General features: G+C 38.6%; 1 protein-coding gene across 5 annotated transcripts in view; it reads left to right on the forward strand.

Annotated features, from left to right (window-relative positions):
• The window catches only part of MPP7 (membrane palmitoylated protein 7), a 154,174-nt gene extending 139,853 nt beyond the window's left edge, over positions 1-14,321 (forward strand). For all 5 annotated transcript variants that reach the window (XM_033063136.2, XM_033063153.2, XM_033063144.2 and 2 more), the window contains 5 exons: positions 5,042-5,122; positions 6,963-7,056; positions 8,126-8,234; positions 9,651-9,794; positions 11,161-14,321. In XM_033063136.2, the coding sequence (XP_032919027.1) occupies positions 5,042-5,122; positions 6,963-7,056; positions 8,126-8,234; positions 9,651-9,794; positions 11,161-11,340 (608 nt within the window). In that variant the 3' untranslated portion in view covers positions 11,341-14,321. The remainder of the gene's footprint in view (positions 1-5,041; positions 5,123-6,962; positions 7,057-8,125; positions 8,235-9,650; positions 9,795-11,160) is intronic.
• The last annotated feature ends 3,855 nt before the right edge of the window (positions 14,322-18,176 follow it).

Consider the following 18,176-nt stretch of genomic DNA (forward strand, 5'->3'; position numbering starts at 1 on the left):
AAGGGAACATTAAATTGAGTTTTTAATAAACAGTTTTGTCACTCTCCGGCACTAAAATTCAGCCACCTACTAGTGTGATCACTGTGAGATTGTGGGTTATATACAACAAGTAATAACATGGTTGAGTTGATTTTACAGTTACATCAACAGAGTGTAGTGCAAAAGTGTGATAAGTAGACTTTTTATAACAAATTGCATATGTCTGATCTAAGGAATGCCTAGAGATTCCATTTGATTTTTGCTGTAATAAATCAAATGAAGAAAGAGTGCTTTTTCAGTAACAAAAGCAATTCAGAAATTTATTGCGGACTTCAGTAATTCTAATGTTTTTTCTCTGGATATTAAGAGCAGCTTAAGTCTGGCCAATACCATAAAAATGTCTTGGGCAAAATGTGGAAAAACTAGCAGAGCTAAGCAATACAGGTATAGTAGAAGTGAACACATTTTAAAAGCTTTTTGTGTGCCAGTAGCAGTGTTCCATATAATACATCGAATATAATTTGTATAGTAGTACCAGGAAAGGGACATATAATTAATTTATAGCTGTAATTGGTGGAGGCACTAGATGTCTGTTGTGTTATGCTAGGTCTAAATATATAATTTACTGTTTAAAAGGGGACATTCAGGTTTGGTTTTGCCTTTTTTTAGGGGGAGGGAGTTTGAAAACTTTGAAACAAATTTCACTTCATTTTGAATAGATCTAGTCTAATTTAAAGAACACGAATTGCACACACAGTAATTTCAGTGCCCTGTTGTGCAATGCACAGTACTCTCAGGTTCAGCTCAATGTACCAGTTCGTCAAGATTTTACCTTGTCTGCAAATACAAGTTCATGAATAAAGCCCTGCAAATTCTTGGGGCTAAAATAGCATCATCTGAAACATTTCTGTGTACTTTTAATTGTTAGGATTGTGATGAATCTGCTAAAATTGAAATTATCCAATATTATGTCATCAGTCTGCTTTTAGTAAGTTAGTGTTCCCATACTGCCAAGAAATCCTTAAAGTCTTCCATCACAAATATTGCTTGCATCCTAAGTGTTACATACCTCACAGCCCTATCAGACAAAGGTAGAATATTTTAATATGACATGTATTATTTAGACACTAGAATTTTCACTTGTATTAATGAGGGAAAAGTCCTGCTCACAGAGTCTTCTGCTGTAGTTAGTGTTAAAAACCAGAGTAGCATAAATTTTATTTCCTTAGAGATAGAATGAATGTGCTACATGCAATAACTTTATCTGGCATAGTTTCAGCTAAGTCAGAGCTTTCTGAAGGGGCAGGGTAAAGCAAAGTTGTCAGTAGCAAACTGTGAGCACTTATCCCCCAGAACACACACTGTTCTGTGCATGCAGTGTGATCACCAGAGGTGTGCAGAACCTTTCAGGCACCATGGTGATATCTCTGTCCAAGGTGGGCAGTGGTGGAAGCAAAGACCAGAGGTATGTTACCATAAAAGAGAAGTTGTTAATGGTGTCTGACCTAATGAGAAAAGCCTCTGTGTCTGATGGAGGCTGTCAGTATTGCCCACAAAGATGTGCTTCTGGTTGCTACTGCAAAGAAAAGGAATCTGGGACTGGAAAAGCTCTCTGCTGTATTGCTTAGTTTTTTGGGGTTTTTTAATCCATCACCTCTGGTTTTGTTATGAAGGAGTTATGATGAAGCCAGGTCTATTTCAGAGCAAAGGATGAAATGAAAGAGCATTTTAACTCTCCACATCTCCCTACTTAGCTTTAACATGTTCAGTAGTAGCTTATAGAGTCTTAATTGATCTACAGCAGTAGTGCAGGAAAATGGCCTACATGGCCATGCTACTTCCATTAAACTAACTGTACAATGAAGAAAGAGACCTACAATTTCTATCTGTATTAAAACTTCCTGGTTGAAGGCATGGGAAGATCAGCAAGGTTCAGGAACAAATACATAGGATGTAACACAGTGCCTAGCCTTGCCCAAGAGAACACCAGTATGAACTCACTGATCCTACTTCAGTGAACAGCAGATCTATAAATACACTTCCACTGCTTGTTAAAATGTACTGAATCACAAAATAATGAGGTTCTCCTTTCCTACTACACTGAGCTGCAGTCAGACATGCACGTGCAGTCATTGCATTATAGTGTACTAGGAACTGAACCCCACAGAGCCTCTCTCAAGGCAGGTCTCCTACTGGGTTCCTGTGATCCCAGCAGGGATATTGTGATTTAACTCACAAATCTTTTCTGAAAGACCACTTTCCTTTTCTTTACAAAAGACTACTAGGAGCTTATTATATGTCTATAGGTGAAGAGTGGCTGGTTGGCTTAACCCTCCCAAGACCTATACTTACAGTTTTTGCAGTTTCCTTCAGGCATTTCTGAGTGGTACAAAATTTAGTGCAAGTTTTAATGATTGGTAGTTTAATTCTGCAGATGTCTCTTAATAAAGTGAGGTAGGCACTGCAGTCCACTTGTGCAGGATTTGAGCATTAACATGACAACATACAACAGCAAGCAGCACAAATGTTCTTTTACAAAAGTAAGCAAACTATCTCTAAATCTGTCAGCATAACTGTAAATATTGCTGCCTGGGGTGATTTTATGGTAAACCAAAATTGCACTACAGCCATGGATCCTGCATGCCTTATATTTAACTATAAGAATCAGGATTATCCTTTTAAATCCTGACACTTTATTCTCTTTTTGAATTCAAATTGTGTTCAGATTCATAGCTATTAGAAACTGGCATCTTTCTCTGCTGCATCAAAATGAAAACAATATTTAGAAGAGAACGGTATATTACACTTGGGAGAGGTAGTATAAAAATCCACAAAATGAATGGCTTTGCTGAGCTGGAATCAGCCTTCAGTGTACATAAGCTACAGTTATGAGAACTCTGTGAAGACAGCACAAAAAAGAAGAATCTACACCTTTCAATTGTTCAATTTAAAGATGATTTTAAAATTTTAATCTGGAAGACATTGTGGTCTGGAAACAGAGTTAAGCTAGATTTCCAAAGCATGTATTGCACGAAGTGAAACCTGGACTCTTTATATATATATGTAAATAGAGCTAAAAGCATACTGTTGACTTGACAGCATGTAGAATAAGGAAATAATATTTGTGTGGATTTGATCAGAAAGATTTTTTGCTTAAAAGTAATAGAGTGATTTTTGAAAACTGAATTCCATTTCATTTGGTTTACTTTCCTAGGATATATTAAGAGTTTTAATTACTTTTCCTATAAAAGTCCGTATTTGCCCTAAATAGCTAAACTATTATAAAAAGGAAAAAAATTAAATTATAACAAAAGTAGTACCATTATCTACATAACACATTACTGTCCTCTGCAGACATGCACCAGTAGAGGCTGCTGTACACCATATTAAATAAACATTTATACATACTGATAGATTAATTTACAGGAAGGTCAGAGATGGAACTTGAAATGTAATTGTGTATTTAACTGATGTGAACACATAGAAACTTTAAATGTAGAAACTCTTAAGATTTCATAGCAGGACCACAGTTTGTGGGTAGCAGCAAAGTAGCAAGCACTTGTTTTACGTTGTTACGTGTTTCAACTCCAGACAGGGTGCATGGTCATTTTTACATATAGGCACCTGAAGGTACTGAAGCATCAGTCTGTTTTTGGATTCTGACTAGTAAGTAACAGTTACAACACTATTTTATTGAAATGTTTATTAGGTTTTGTAGTTATGATGTTTAAAATGTCTTTGTTAAGAAGACATATATAACTGTGTCACTTTTACTAGATGTGCAAGAATTTTCCTTAAAACCACAGGTATATCCTTGCATTATTTGGGATATGGTTCCAATGACTCTTTCTCCTTTGCCTTCTGCTGTTGACCTGGCTCTGTAGAAATGAAGGCTCTCCTCTGTCAGAAACGTCGGAAGATGCAGAGCTGAGCTCCCTTTGCTGCTCACACAGCACCATGGCCCTGTCCCCAAAGTGGGCAGGCTGGCTGGAGCCCTGCATGAAGGGGTCCTGGGGACAGGCAACGAGTGCCTGTGGAGCCTTTGAGACCTCACAGGATAGAGTGCCCTCACAGAGACCTAAGGCACCACTGGCAAACAGCTAAGAATTAGGGACAACTTCAAAGCCAAGAGGAACATCTTGCTCAGTAGCTTCTAGTACAGCACTACTCAAGTGGAGGTGGAGGAGACGGATCAAAAAAATTCCATGCAGTCTTTGTTTCTTCCTGCCATCCTCTTTCCAAGAGTGGTCTCTGGCAGTCATATGAAGAAGGAAACATTTGCTTTGGACCTGTTCAGACAGCAGGCAGGAGACAAGCACAGTTTAAAAGAAAATCAACAACAAAGAAAGAAACCCACACATCCCAAATGGGTTGTGACCTGGCAAGTGCTGCCCTTCCTTCCTCTCTCCATGCAATGCCACCCTCACGCTGTCCAAAGGTGGATGGTGACAGCTACAGACAGCCAGGAGCTGGGCAGTGTTCCTGCCTGCAGCAAAGGCTGGAAGGAGCAGGGCTCCCAGGGCATGAGAAGGTGGAAGCAATTGTCCCCAGGGGCATCTGGTGCAGACAAGGGATGCAGCAACAGAAGGGAGTGAGGTCCTGATGACACACACAGAGTGCAGAGGCTTTGGGGGCACTTTGCACATGTCAGCTGGGGTCCTCTAATCTGCAAATTGGGGATATTCTGACAAAATAAACAGACAAACGAGTTTTTGTTCTGGAAAGCTGCAGGTTAGGATACAGGGGTTTGTAGTAGTGCTGAGATGGAGGTGGATGCACACTCAGGGAAGTTGCTGCAGAAAAGAAAGCTTTGCTGGCAACTTTTTTTCACTGATATTTCCTCAGTAATAAAGTCAGAACATAGTTACTGCCAATTGCATCCCTTGAAATTTGTCAGCTCTGTGTATTCTAGGAGAGGCTGGGACCATGGGCATTTCCAAATCACTGGTTAAGAGGCAGTAATGTCACAGCTATAGGCTATGTAGTCTTATTTTAAAGCATACTTGCACCTGAATACAAGAGAGAACTGGCGTTGGGAAACAAGACCACTTTTTTCTTTCAGGTCCTGTAGGGGTTGGACTGAATGAACTTAAACGGAAATTGCTAATCAGTGATACCCAGCACTATGGGGTAACAGTGCCACGTAAGTAAAAATGCACTTCTGTTCTCTAATGCTATACTTGCATTACTGGCCTTTATTATCATGTTACCTTTAAGGCACTTTCAAATTTGGGTCTCTAAATGCATGCTTGGCATCCAAATTACTTTTCTAATTTTAAAAGTGCTGCTACAGTTCTGTATTAAATAGCATTGATTAAACTGATAGAGCTTTTTGGCTCAGAGGCATTGCAGTACACTTTCAGTACAAGTTTAGCATAATTGATATCAGTGAGGTTTAGTAAATGAAACTGAGCTGAAAAACACCCTGGATTTGGCTGTAAAGCAGTGAAATGTACTCTGTTACCAATGCTTGCATCAGCAAACTGACCTTTATCTGTTAGGCTGAAAAATGAAGATTGATGATAATCCAGTGAATAAATTAAATAAATCCCTTTGATTAGCTTTAAAAGAGTTGATTTGGGGATGTTTTATCCTCTTTCCCTTCTCTGACCAAGTTGTGTGATTTTTATAAAATTGAGTGACATTGTGTTTTATTAACTTCTACAATACTTTACTGGGTTTTCTTTAATACAGAGAACTCAACAGTTTTAGACTTTGATTTCTTGGTTTTCTTTCTACTTGTACCTTCTATAGGGTTCCTTCAAAAATATGGCTCCAACATTCTGAACTTGGGAGATTCTGTCACAGGTTTTTTGCAAAGGCAGATGTTCTATGAAGTATATATGTATTAATTAATTTGCTAAGTAGAAAAATTAATGCATTTAGTTTGGCAAATAATTTCTTTTGCACATATTTGCTTCAACTGGGTATTGAAAGCAACAACAACAAAAAAGTTAGATGTTCCCAAAATATTCAACATGTTGAAGTATAGGCAATCATTTGCCCAAAAATATTTCTCTAAAAGTTTCTCTAAAAGTATTTATCAAGCTGCCTTCTCTCTTTTCTCTTCCAAATTTGTGGTTATAAGTTAAAACAAACATGTAAAGGAATCCCTCTCCCTGAAATTCAGTACGTCAGGACTTGGAGAGAGCTGGGGTTCCTGTCTTGGAAATGTTCTCACTGTGTCAACCTAAGAAAAGTGATATATCAAATGGCATTTTAAGACTACGTTGCTGCAAGCAGGTTTTGTATGTACATATGTGATGAAGAATACATGGTGCTGTAGTATTCCACTTGAAATAGGATGTTTTAATGGGTTCATTGATCATAAGGCACAACCCCACAAATAAGTTTCATTTATAAGCAAAACCCTTATACCTACTTGGGGGAAATTGAGAAGTGGAAATAATACAAGGCTACTGAAAGAAAATGGAATTCTATTTTGATCACCAGATAAAGAAAAGCACTAAAACATAAAGTTCACACTCTATTTTTTTTATTACCATGCTTCACATACCATAGCTACAAGAGTTGTTAATGAACATAACATTTTATAAATCATGATGGTGTACTTTCTTTCTTTATGGTCTCATATGCTAATAAGTTTAACAAGAGGCAAGGCTGGGGTAATTGTTATGGACTGCTGTTCCTTTTATTATTCAGCTGTCCTCATTTTATTGGATTTTTCCACTAGTTAATAAAAAATGATAATCTGATACTTGTCCAATAGTTTTTTTCCTGCTTTTCCTGCATGCATTTAAAACTCAATCCTGTCATGTGCTTGTGTGCTGTCTACCAGATCCAGAGCAGCCTTATGTACTTCAGAAGTGAGGGAAGTGCTATGCTTAGTATTGCACAAAGAGTTTGTGCTTTTCAGTTTTTCCTGAACTGGTTTGAATTATTTTGTTGGTTTGAATTATACTGTTTTGTGCATATTTTCCTTTTTTTTCTTTTTTTTTTTTTTTAATGTCATGAAACTGCAGACACTACTCGTCCAAGGAGAAGCCAAGAAAGTGATGGTGTCGAATACATTTTCATTTCCAAGCACTTGTTTGAGACAGATGTACAGAATAACAAGTATGTTGAAGAGACTTTTAACTAGAACTGCAGCTATAACAATGGTTTATTATAAAATGGGGCTGGTTGTTATTTTAGATAATTAGTCAAAGTGGATATAAGTTGCAGTGATTTGAAGATGTGTTAAAATTATATTTTGTTATATAAGCAGCTGGGGAAAAACACAGAGGGAAAAAAAGCAATATGTGCAAACACAACGGTTTCTAAGCTTATAAGTAGTTTCAGTACCTCAGCTCCTCAAGGAGACCCTGAAATCAGAGGTGATTGGGATGGGGGAGCATTCTTTTAATAGAGCATCTTCTGTCATAGCAGTGAAGCATTGCAGCTCTAGGGAAGGGAGGGCTGTGGAAGTGCTGCAGACGTGCCTGAGTCAATGTTTGCATAGTTCTGCTCTCTTTCAGGCCAGGCACTTCCTCTGCTTTTGAATTTAGAGATCTACAGTGAAGCCCCTGCCTGTACACCCTCCAGAAAGTAAACTAAAATGAAGAGACAATGGTAGCATCGTGCTCTCCAGCAGCCTGTAAAATTCTGCAGCTTGAAATTCTGTCCCAGTTTCAGAGGGCAAAAGTGTATTAGACACAAAGCTGTGGGTTTTATTGAAACTTCAAACTGTGCTTTGCTTTTCTGGCAAATAGTGCTTGTACTTTTATAGCAAATAACCAGCCGCCTTGATTCCACCAGCACCGTCATCACTCCTCTGCTTCTGAGACAGAGAATTTGGATATTCTGTAGTGTGCAATGAAATTTCAGTAGTTTCTATTGTTTAGCTTATCCACTGTTTTATTGCATTGCATTAGTTCAGAAAAAGAGGTGATGGAAAACATTAGTGGGCTGTTGGACTACAGTGCTTTTTTCTCTTTAACTGTAATACAAGCAGGTGTTACTGATTTGAAAGCAGTAAAGTAGAAGATTTCTTAAAATTGACATGCTGAAGTACTTGACAGCATTTCCTTTATAAAACACAGTAGAACTCTCATGTAAAGTATAATATCTTTGCTCCTGAATTAAATATTATAAAGCAAACTGGAGAAAATGGAAATTATTCCAGTTGTTTTCATCTTCTGCACAGGTTTATCGAGTATGGCGAGTATAAGAACAACTACTATGGTACAAGCTTAGACTCTGTTCGATCAGTTCTAGCTAAAAACAAAGTTTGTTTGCTGGATGTGCAACCTCATGTAAGTAAGCATGTCTTCTGAACTCTTGTACTTCCCCATATTGCATTTTGGAATTCTGGGAAAAAATATTTCTAGAAAGGTGTACTTTATCCCACACTGAATGACTGTTGAGTGGGTTTGCTGGCTACCTTTATCTCTGCAAGGCTCTCTGAAAAGAGATAAATACACATCCAGTAAATAAGGGGATTGGAAGCCTGCATCATAATACCAAAGATTTAATTACAGAATTCTCCTATATTTCCATTTATCTTTCTGTTAGTTTGGGCAAGAGATTGTCTCTGAAACTTTAATTTCAGAACAGTTTTGCGTTATCACTGAGTCCAGCAACTCTATCTCACATGTTTCACTAGACTGTTCATGCCAAGGGTTTTTCCATGCAGGGTGGACATGAGTCAAGGAATGCACTAAATGTGATGTTGGCTGGATAATTGTTAAGAATATTCCTCTCTAAACCATTTTTTCTTGCATTGACCTTGTCTTTTAACCCCGCTGAACAACTCCACTGGGAATTTTTTTGCTCCCAATAACCACAGTGCTTCTAGGAGCTGGACTAGTTTATTTAAACAAAGCCAAAACATCTCTTCTCCAAGGGTGGCCAGTGTATAGCTTCTGAACCCTGGCAGTTTGTGCGCAGCTCCTGGGGCAGGTTTGGATGCAGGGCTGTGCCCTGGGAGCAGGGCAGGGGCTGCACTGGCAGAGGATGTAGCCTGTGCCAGGGGCGGAGGGGAGCTCATGAGACCATTGCCTGTCCCACACAGCCCTGTGTTCCTGCAAAGCACTAAGTTGTCTTGGAGACCCAAGGTTTGGGACCATTCTGGGATCCCACTGTCCAACATGGGATTTTCCTGTGGACCACGGCAGTATGGAGAGGATAGAATGCTTCTGACCATCCACCCTGTGCTGCAACTGAATCATAGACCTGTCTCTAACAGCACACGTAGCTCACTTGGGAAAAATGAACAGCAGAGAGTTGTGTGGTGGGCACACAGTACTGGAGAGAAAAATCATTGCCCTTTTGTGAACCAATGTCACAGACACCTCTTTCTGCTAATTTTCATGGGTACAAAAAGGGTTATTCTTGCTGAAATGGGTTGAACTTTTCCTCCTCCCTTGAATACCTGCTGTTCACCTCCATCCTCTCAAAGCCAGCGGCACCAGTGTGCACAACTCAGGCTTTGCCAGATCTCATGGGGTTTACCAGCAGCCATGTGGAAATCAAGACCAATGGTCACCCTTGGATAAAGGGTTTTCTTACCATTCTGAAAATTCTCTGTACATGAATCAATGCTGGTCAGCAGACCAGGATGTTTTAGAGATGCTTTATGGGTTTATTATGGTCAGTGGGGAGTTTCTTTTGTTATAGTGAATTCTACAGTGCAAAATAAACTAATTAATTAAAATCTTTCCTCTTCCCAGACAGTGAAACACTTGCGGACATATGAGTTTAAACCATTTGTTATATTTATAAAACCTCCATCACTTGACCGTTTGAGAGAAACCAGAAGAAATGCCAAGATTATTTCAAGTAAAGATGATAAGGGAACTGCAAAACCCTTTACAGTAAGTATAATTAGACATGGTAAAACATGAGTACCTGTTAAGAGTTGTAGCAGTTTACCTTGAAAGTAAAGGTGATCACTGTTCCTATAGACAGCACTTGTCAGGGCTTACATGAGCATCTTGCTGTTTCTCAACCTCTCTCGCATTACACATTTACTGTGGTGTTTTCATTGTTTGATAGGCTCATGGATATTTACAGTTTCCATGTTCCTCTGACTTTATGTCATTAAAGAACCCCTGCAGTGCAAGCATATCTTTATGAGAGATAATGCACCTGGGCTTAGATGTTTCTATTAAAATATAAGAATTTATTTGTTTTATCAACTGTATTAAGGAGTCTAAATTTAGAGGAAAATGCAAATATAAAGAACCAATTGAAAAAGCAAATCCTACTTTAATAAAAAGCCCATATTTGTGGATAAGAGAAATAGGGGGTTTTAAAAATGTTAAAGGAAAATGAACATTGTAAGAAAGAAGAGATATCTAAGCAAGTAGCAAATGCTGTTTTTTGACAATAGTCAGAAAAAAGTTTAGACTACCCAATATTGACATACGTGCTTCCTTGTAATGTACTGAAATAATATTTTAACTGAATCTATAGCAAAGTTGATCATCATTAGAACTGTTTATCTGTATTTACAGTGTGTATCATTTTTCCTCATTCAGTGTTACTTAAGATTTTTTAGGTTTTGAAGTGAGTCACAGATATAGTCACAGAGTGTATCTGTGTAGAACGTGAATTACGAATAGTTTGGAAGTTATATTCTGTAGGAAGATGTTGATTTGTGGTATAGAAAAAGAGGAGTTTGTTCTTAAGAGTAATCTTCAGGCCATTGCTTTGTTAGGGCAGGTGTCATCTCTCAAAGTATTAAACAAATTACTAAGATTTGTTTCCCTCCCCAAACATGAAGAGAAATCTACTAAGCCAGATCGAACAAGGCATAGAATGATGACTCCTACCAAGCTCTTAAAAGAAAAAGGGCTTTGCTGTAATTCATGGCATGCTAATAGCAAGCTGAGATTAACATATTGAAACTTTAAATGTATCATCAAAGTAAACAGCTAGAAACCTCTTCTACTGGTACTGCTAACAGAAAATGTCTCCATAATTACCATGCAGTGACTAATTGTGTCACTACAAAGGGAGAGATGAAAGAATTGCCTGTTGAGCTGAGTCAACTCATCAGAATACTCTCTGAGATCACTTGTAATGGTAATCTCTATTTTTTTAAATTAGAAGTACAGTTTCCATCTCCTGATGAGATAAGAAATAAGCAATTAGACCATGTTTAATGGTCTAAGAGAGTTTATGCGCTGTTGCTATGGACTGGTTGTGCACTGATCATTATTGCACTACTCTTACTAGGAAGAAGATTTTCACGAAATGATTAAGTCTGCCCATGTGATGGAGAGCCAGTATGGCCACCTTTTTGACAAGGTGATAGTCAACGATGACCTCGCTACAGCTTACAGTGAGCTTAAAACAACTTTTGACAGGTTGGAGACCGAGACCTTCTGGGTTCCTGTCAGCTGGCTACACTCATAGTAACGTTTTAAGTAGACAAAACCTCTGCTGTCGTATCAGCATCTAAATCTTGGGCATGGTTAGGCTTTACTCGATGGTCATTTTCTTGGGAGGAGGGCTTTTAATTCTACTGAGCAGCAGGTATACTCTTCATGCACTTGGAACTGGTCTTGTTTTCCTGTGTTTTCAATTCTGCTGCCCGTGGTTTGGGGCTGAACAGTCAGATTAAACCAGAGATTTACTGTGCTCCATAAAGTGTAGCAAAACTGCCAAACACCTCTATATCATCATCTGTGTGTTTCCAAGGTGAGTGTTTTTGACACAGAGTTTGCAGAAGATAAAATTGGTGCTGGAAATCAGCACTTCAGTGTTTTTAAGCATAACTGTTCCCATGAAAGAGCACATCAGCACTTGGAAGTTATTGCCCTTTCAGTGCTTGAGAGAACTGAAACAGGCAAAAGTGACCAACATTTTTATGAGGAAGACACCATAATTTTAATTATGTATTAATGTGTTTTTACTTTTCTAGATATGAACCTTGTCTTACATGTACAGACAGATTTAAATATTCCTTTGCAATTACATAATCATGGAAAGAAAGATATATTCAGTGGCTTAACAGTGAAACACTCAACTGAGAGCATGCATGGATTGAAAATACTTTCATGCATGCTCTGTGACACAACAAAGAAAAGTCATGGGAATAATTATTTAAATAGGAAAAAATGTGAGTTAGTGTGTATGTAACTTCAAAGTCTCTGGGATTAAACTGTAAAATCAGTGGCAAAGTGATATGAATAGCAACAAAGTAGAGAATCACTTTTTCCCCCTGTAAATTGATTTTAAATATTTTTGGCACACTTTAGAACAATTTTCCCATCAGAAATCTTCAAACAGTGAGGAAACCTTGGACATCTGAGAAGCAGTTGAAAAAGATTAATTCTTTTTATTGTTGAGTTTGTAGTAATACTTTTTAGTAGTGTAACATGTATTTTGTCTCCACTCAAAAATAAATAAATGCTGTAGAGTTCACTGTAAAAAATATCCTTGTCACTGGTCAGGCAGTTGGAAACCCCATTTTAAGATTTGATGTCAGTGTAAGCAGATGTATATTAGAGGATGTATTTTTAATATAGATAATTTGGTATTTTTCTTTACTTACTACTGATATGCAGGAAATGAGTACAGATATAAAGACCAAGTAACACCTGTGTGTTGTGTTGTGAATATGTCTTGTAAGTACAGAATGTGTATAGGAACTTGCTGACTTCAGATCATCCCATCTGTGGCATTCAAACAGGAAACCATTATTTCATGTTAATCTGTAAAGAGAATATAGCACTCTTGTTTAAAGAAAAAAGAATTTAGTGAAACTTTATATATTTATGAAAGGGTTGAAAAGGGATGTTAAGTTTTTAAATTTCTTGTCAATGTGATCATTTATTAAAGAGATTACTAAATCTGTTAATTTGAAACAGTCTCTGTAAATGGAGCTCAACATTCCATGTAAATATTTTATTTAGTTCATATGCTGATAAAGCCAGGAGGTTTTGCAGTTTTATTCTAAATGTGTATTTAATGTGTGGGCCATTGCATTTGGCTTAGAGTCTTATAAAACAAATTAAATGCAAGAAACAACAGCAAAATCTCTGGGAGTCTGGAAATGTTTATGCAAGAGTTACAGATGTACTGAGTCCCAGTATGGATACATGCTCTGCTTGAACAGCTCTACTGTAACTTCTGTCAAATTTCACCATTTTCCTGGTGAACTTAAACTTTTTTGTAACATAAATAGGAATTTGTTAATTAAATTAATTGCATAGAGATTATCTGAGTTGAGAAAACATTTTCTATTTTTTTTTTCAATTACTGAAAGTCAAACTATTTTCAGGGGATATGGAATTCAGCGGGTCAGTTTGCCTCTTCCTGCCAGATGCCAAGTGCCCTCACCATCTCTTGAAATGCAGAGGACACTCAGCATCTCTCAGGATCTGGCCACTTTCAACAGGACGGGCTTTAGTCCTCACTAAAACACTATTGAGATTGCTTCTAACACGGGCTGTCTTGGAACACTGGGGTACAGTAATGCTTGCATAAGGGACCTGCTTTTCTCTTTGTGAAGTAGATGCTAGAATAATCTGCAAACTCCCTGGTAGAGACAGTTCTGGCTGTCCTGCAGGCTGTTTTTGCTGTCTTTTTGAAATTAATTTAATTCCCATTCCTGGTCAGTGTGGTCTGGGAGGATCTGTTCACAGCTCAGCTGTCCTGGGCAGCAGTAAGCAGTGTGGTGCTCTGCAGCATTCCCAGAGACACTGACCCTCTGATCCGCGGCACATCCTGGCAGGAGTCTCCCAGACCGATGGCTGCCTGCCCCGTCTCTGAGCCAGGACCTAATTCCTGAATAGTAACACCTGCATAAGACAGAGAATCTCAAAAACATAGATCCAACCAGCAGAGTAAAACGTGCACAGTCTTTGAGTCAGAAATGTTTTTAATTACATTACTAAGTGCTCTTTAAAAATCAACATTATTGCATTATTTAGCTTCAAAAGCTAAAAATCAAAGCCCTCCATGAGGCAGGCAGAGATGACAGTGGGTGTAGGCAGAAAAAAATGTCTTAGTCAAACAGTTTCAACAGGACAGGAGCCTGCTTATCATGATGGATGCTGAGTCTGTATGCTGAACTGTTCTGGGATACCAAGGGGAACAGGGGGGTGGATTGTTCCTGTGACTCCTAAGAATTTGGGAACGAAAACAACTAAACATGTTTCCAATATTCCACATATTCAAGTTGTGCTGTGTGGGTTTTTAGAGAAATGTATGTTTTGACAGTCAAGTCCAGATGTTTTTATTGTGTTCTAGCTGTTTGCTGTAGTCAAACAAAGGGTAGTATTTTTTAATATTGTACCAAGCTCTATACTTGAATTTACCATCAGGTCCTTGGTTGATGTCTTACCCGAAATCTTACCTTCTTATGCAAAACAATAAATTATTATATACCACTGAAGGTGTTTTTTTCTTTATTCTAAATTGCACTATAACACATCATAGACTCTTAGAATGGTTTGTGTGGGAAGGGACCTCAAAGATCATCTCGTTCCAACATTCCTGGCATTGTCAGGAACACTTTTCATTCTGAGCCCCATCCTACCTGGCCTTGAACACTGCCAGGGATGGGGCATGCACGTCGTCTCTGGACAACCTGTTTCAGTGTCTTACCTCTCTCACAGTAATGAATTTCTTCCTAATACCTAATCTAAACCCACCATCCTTCGTCTTAAAGCTGTTTGCCCTTGTTCTATTGCCACATTGACTTGTAAAAAGTCCCTCTCCAGCTCTCTTGAAGCCCCTTTAGGTACTGGAAGGTGCTATAAGGTCTCCTCAGAGCCTTCTCTTCTCCAGGATGAGTAAAATGACTTTGAAAGGCAAAATGCCTAAGTAGTCAGTTATTTCCTGGGACTCTCTATTAACTTTAATGCTCCAATTATCTTAAATGAAAAAAACAAAGCACTGTAGAACAAGGATAACAGCTCTTAATATTTCATTCTTGTTGCCAAACTCTTCTTCAAAACTGATGTTTACCCTTTCCTGTGGCCCACCCCATAATAAACCATTTTCTTTCTGAAGAGAAAAGCTTACATCAGTGGATCAAACTGAAATATCAGCTCATCTGGGCTAGCAAAATCTCGGAGTGTTATCTGAGTTGTTGACTTGGAGTGTTTCACCAGACACATAAACTTCTAGGCCACACACAGGTCCCATGGGAGGTTGTGCTCATTTGTAGGACTCAAAGAAAGTAATACTTGAACTCAGTTACTTTTTTTGCATTGTGTTATGCCTTTTCCAGGAAAAAAAATAGCCTAACATATAGTAGGATTAGAGAGAAGACTTTTAAGCACCTTCTGTTTTGTTTCAGTGCACTATTTTGCATTTCCCACATGTAATTCAGTTCAGGTTTCTCCTGTGTGAGGAGAATTTTGTCTTCGGTAAAGCCCATATTTAGCTTTTGTGAGATTGTTTCAAAGGATAAATAGTTTTTTCAGAGATTGGAAGTTAAACTTATAATCTAGTCTATTTTTGCTACTGCTCTCTCTACAGTCATTTCCCCATAGGATTAAGAGTTTTCTGTGTATCAGTGCTTGAAGTCATTTGTACTTGAAATTTGCCCAAGATCCTTCTGCTCTCAGAGTCATTAAGTATTTATCATATATTACCATGATTAATATATGATACCAAGCATTCAACAGAAAAATGTCTGAACACAAAATTAAAGGGAGACTGTAGGTGTATTTGTTGTTTAACAATTCTGGTGCTAAATAACAGTTAAAGGCTTCAGCAGAAAAACACACAAAAACATTTGGAAACAGTTAAAGTCTGGTCTTAAAGCTTGTCTTATGTTAAATGGCAGTACAAATGAGAGAATTCAGAGTTCTAGACAGCTGGAGACTTTTCCCCTCTTGATATCTGTGTCTGAAATACAACTTGGATATTTGGAAGACTCTGTGGAATGATTTTACATCTCTATAATAAAATACTATGGTATTTTCTGTAGCTGAAATCCAACATTTGAACAAAGAGGGTAAATCTGTGTGATTATTGAGACTTTGTTTTGCTTCTGTTTCAGTTGTACACTTATGTCTGTTTAAACAAATTTTTAAGGACTCACTGGCAGAAGCTGCCAGCTACACATTTCAATATGTGGAGGAAAATATCCTCAGAATTTCCAAGAGGGTTCAAATGGCTCAAACAGTATCTGAAAACTTGTTGATAAGAAATACAGAAAATTAGGTCACCACTTCTTTTGTAATTAAATGTCTTTTCAGCATCTGTATTAATATTCAGAACTTGAATATGCTAAAAATACCTAGAAGGCATCCGGTAATTTTAAAGTGAAATTTAAATTTGTGTTTTAACAAAGATATTGTATTACAAACTTTCTGTAGGATTATACACAGGCTCATAAAAACTTTGGGTATGTGTTTTAAAGGGAGGGTCTGTGGGCATGGCAGAGATGAACTAAGAATGTTACAGATGCAAGTACTATCCTGAAAATGTATCTTCAGTTTTGTAAATCACTGAACAGGAGGTCAGAGACCTGGCTGCAAATGTGCTGCAGTTTCTGTTCCTTCCTTGGTAAACACAAATAAGCACCAGTAAATCTTCATTGGTAAATAAAGCTAAAATTGTCCAAATTATGGAGCTGAAATGTAGTATTCAGGAGGAGTACTCCAGATCCTGGTGATGTTTGCCAAGATGCTGCTTTACTTTCTTTTAACTTCATTAACTTTTGTAACAAAGAGTACAGCGATCCCAGCTCTAACTCAAAATTACCAAACTGTGTTTAGTCATTGGCAATTTCATTCTTTGTTTTCCTCTTCACCTTAGTACAGTTTCAATTTAGTAATTCAGTCATGTAAGGAGGAGAAAAGGGACAATTAACTGATCTTGAAAAACAGACATCAAAAATTTGATACAAGGACATTTTTTACCTCCTTCCCAATGGACACAGGGGTGGTGTGTTCCTGCAACTGAAGTGAAGAGCTAGTGTTTTTTCCAGATGGAGAGCACCTGAACAGTGCTTTGTCCCATGAAAGCAGAATTGCTCTGAGAGGTCCCTGTAGCCTGTTTGATGCATGAGAGCAGCATGTGGTAAAAAAGACCAGGAGCAGTTGTAAATTTTATGCAGCCAGTGCTGGCTTCAGGGGTTCTTGTTTAAAGCAATGGCCGTTGGCAGCAGTTCTCCTTGTTTTCTGTGTGACCTCTGGACATCTCCTGGTGTGTCCTCTCCCTTTTCTAGATTTCCATTAGTGGCTTGTTTTTAAGCAACTACAGTTCCTTAAAATTGGTCTTAACCTCAGACAGAGGGAGTAGTAATGTTTTCACGATCAAGGCTGTCTTTCATGGTGGGGCAGTTGCCCAGATGTGAGCATGGGTTGAGACCATTCCACAGAGCTTTGTATGGTTTGTAGTTCCCCACTAAATATACTTTGATGCAACTTCTGGAGCCCTACCCCCCAAAACAGACTGGCCTGTTAAGCACCAAATGAACATGGAACAAAGACGTAGTCCCAGGTTCAAAGGAGCTCACTAAAAAGAAGGGGGAGAGGTGGCAGAGCAGTGGGAAGGTGCAAGGAGATGCAGTGCATAGCTCTTCCTACCAGCTGGCACAGAGGCAGTGCTGGCCTAAGGGGGCTGTCACATCTAGGATTCAGCATCTCACAGGAGGATCAGGTGGTTGGAGCTCCCTGGCTGGGCTTCAGCCCATGCTGGGCAGTGCCCAGGCACAGCTGAGGGCTCACAGTAGCCTGGCCCTGGCAGCCATGCAGCCAGAATGACTGCAGAGGGAAATCAGCTGTGTGCATTTGCTGTGCTCTGCCTCCTTCCTGCCGAGCCAGAACAGCAGGGCTGGTCTTGGCCCATTTCCCTGCCTGGTGCCAGTGAAGGCAGGAATGCTCCAAGTCCCGTGTGCAGTCCTGGCCACTACTGACTGTAAGGCACAAAAGGAGTTTTCTTGTTTGGTTGTGGTTTTTTCATTGTTGTTGTTGAAAACTGGCTTGAAAGCTTTGTTATTATTGGTGCTATCTGGACAGTATGAAAGAGCAACCTCACTTATTGGCCCTGCTGGGTTATTATTCCAGATGTTTTTCTTTATACAGCTGTTAAGCAGGAAGTAGAACCAAAACCAAAGATTGATTTGAACCATTGTTTTGTCAAAACCCAGAACTGAACCTGAATTATTGTCTTCTCTTGACTTCATTGAATTCAGATCATCATTGGCCACAGCTGGATTCAACCCCAGCTCAAACCACACTGAAAAAAGCACAGAGCCTGACCACACTTTTGAGTAGGTGAAACTT

The sequence above is a fragment of the Catharus ustulatus genome, chromosome 1, assembly GCF_009819885.2.
Source record: "Catharus ustulatus isolate bCatUst1 chromosome 1, bCatUst1.pri.v2, whole genome shotgun sequence".
Lineage (NCBI taxonomy): Eukaryota > Metazoa > Chordata > Aves > Passeriformes > Turdidae > Catharus > Catharus ustulatus.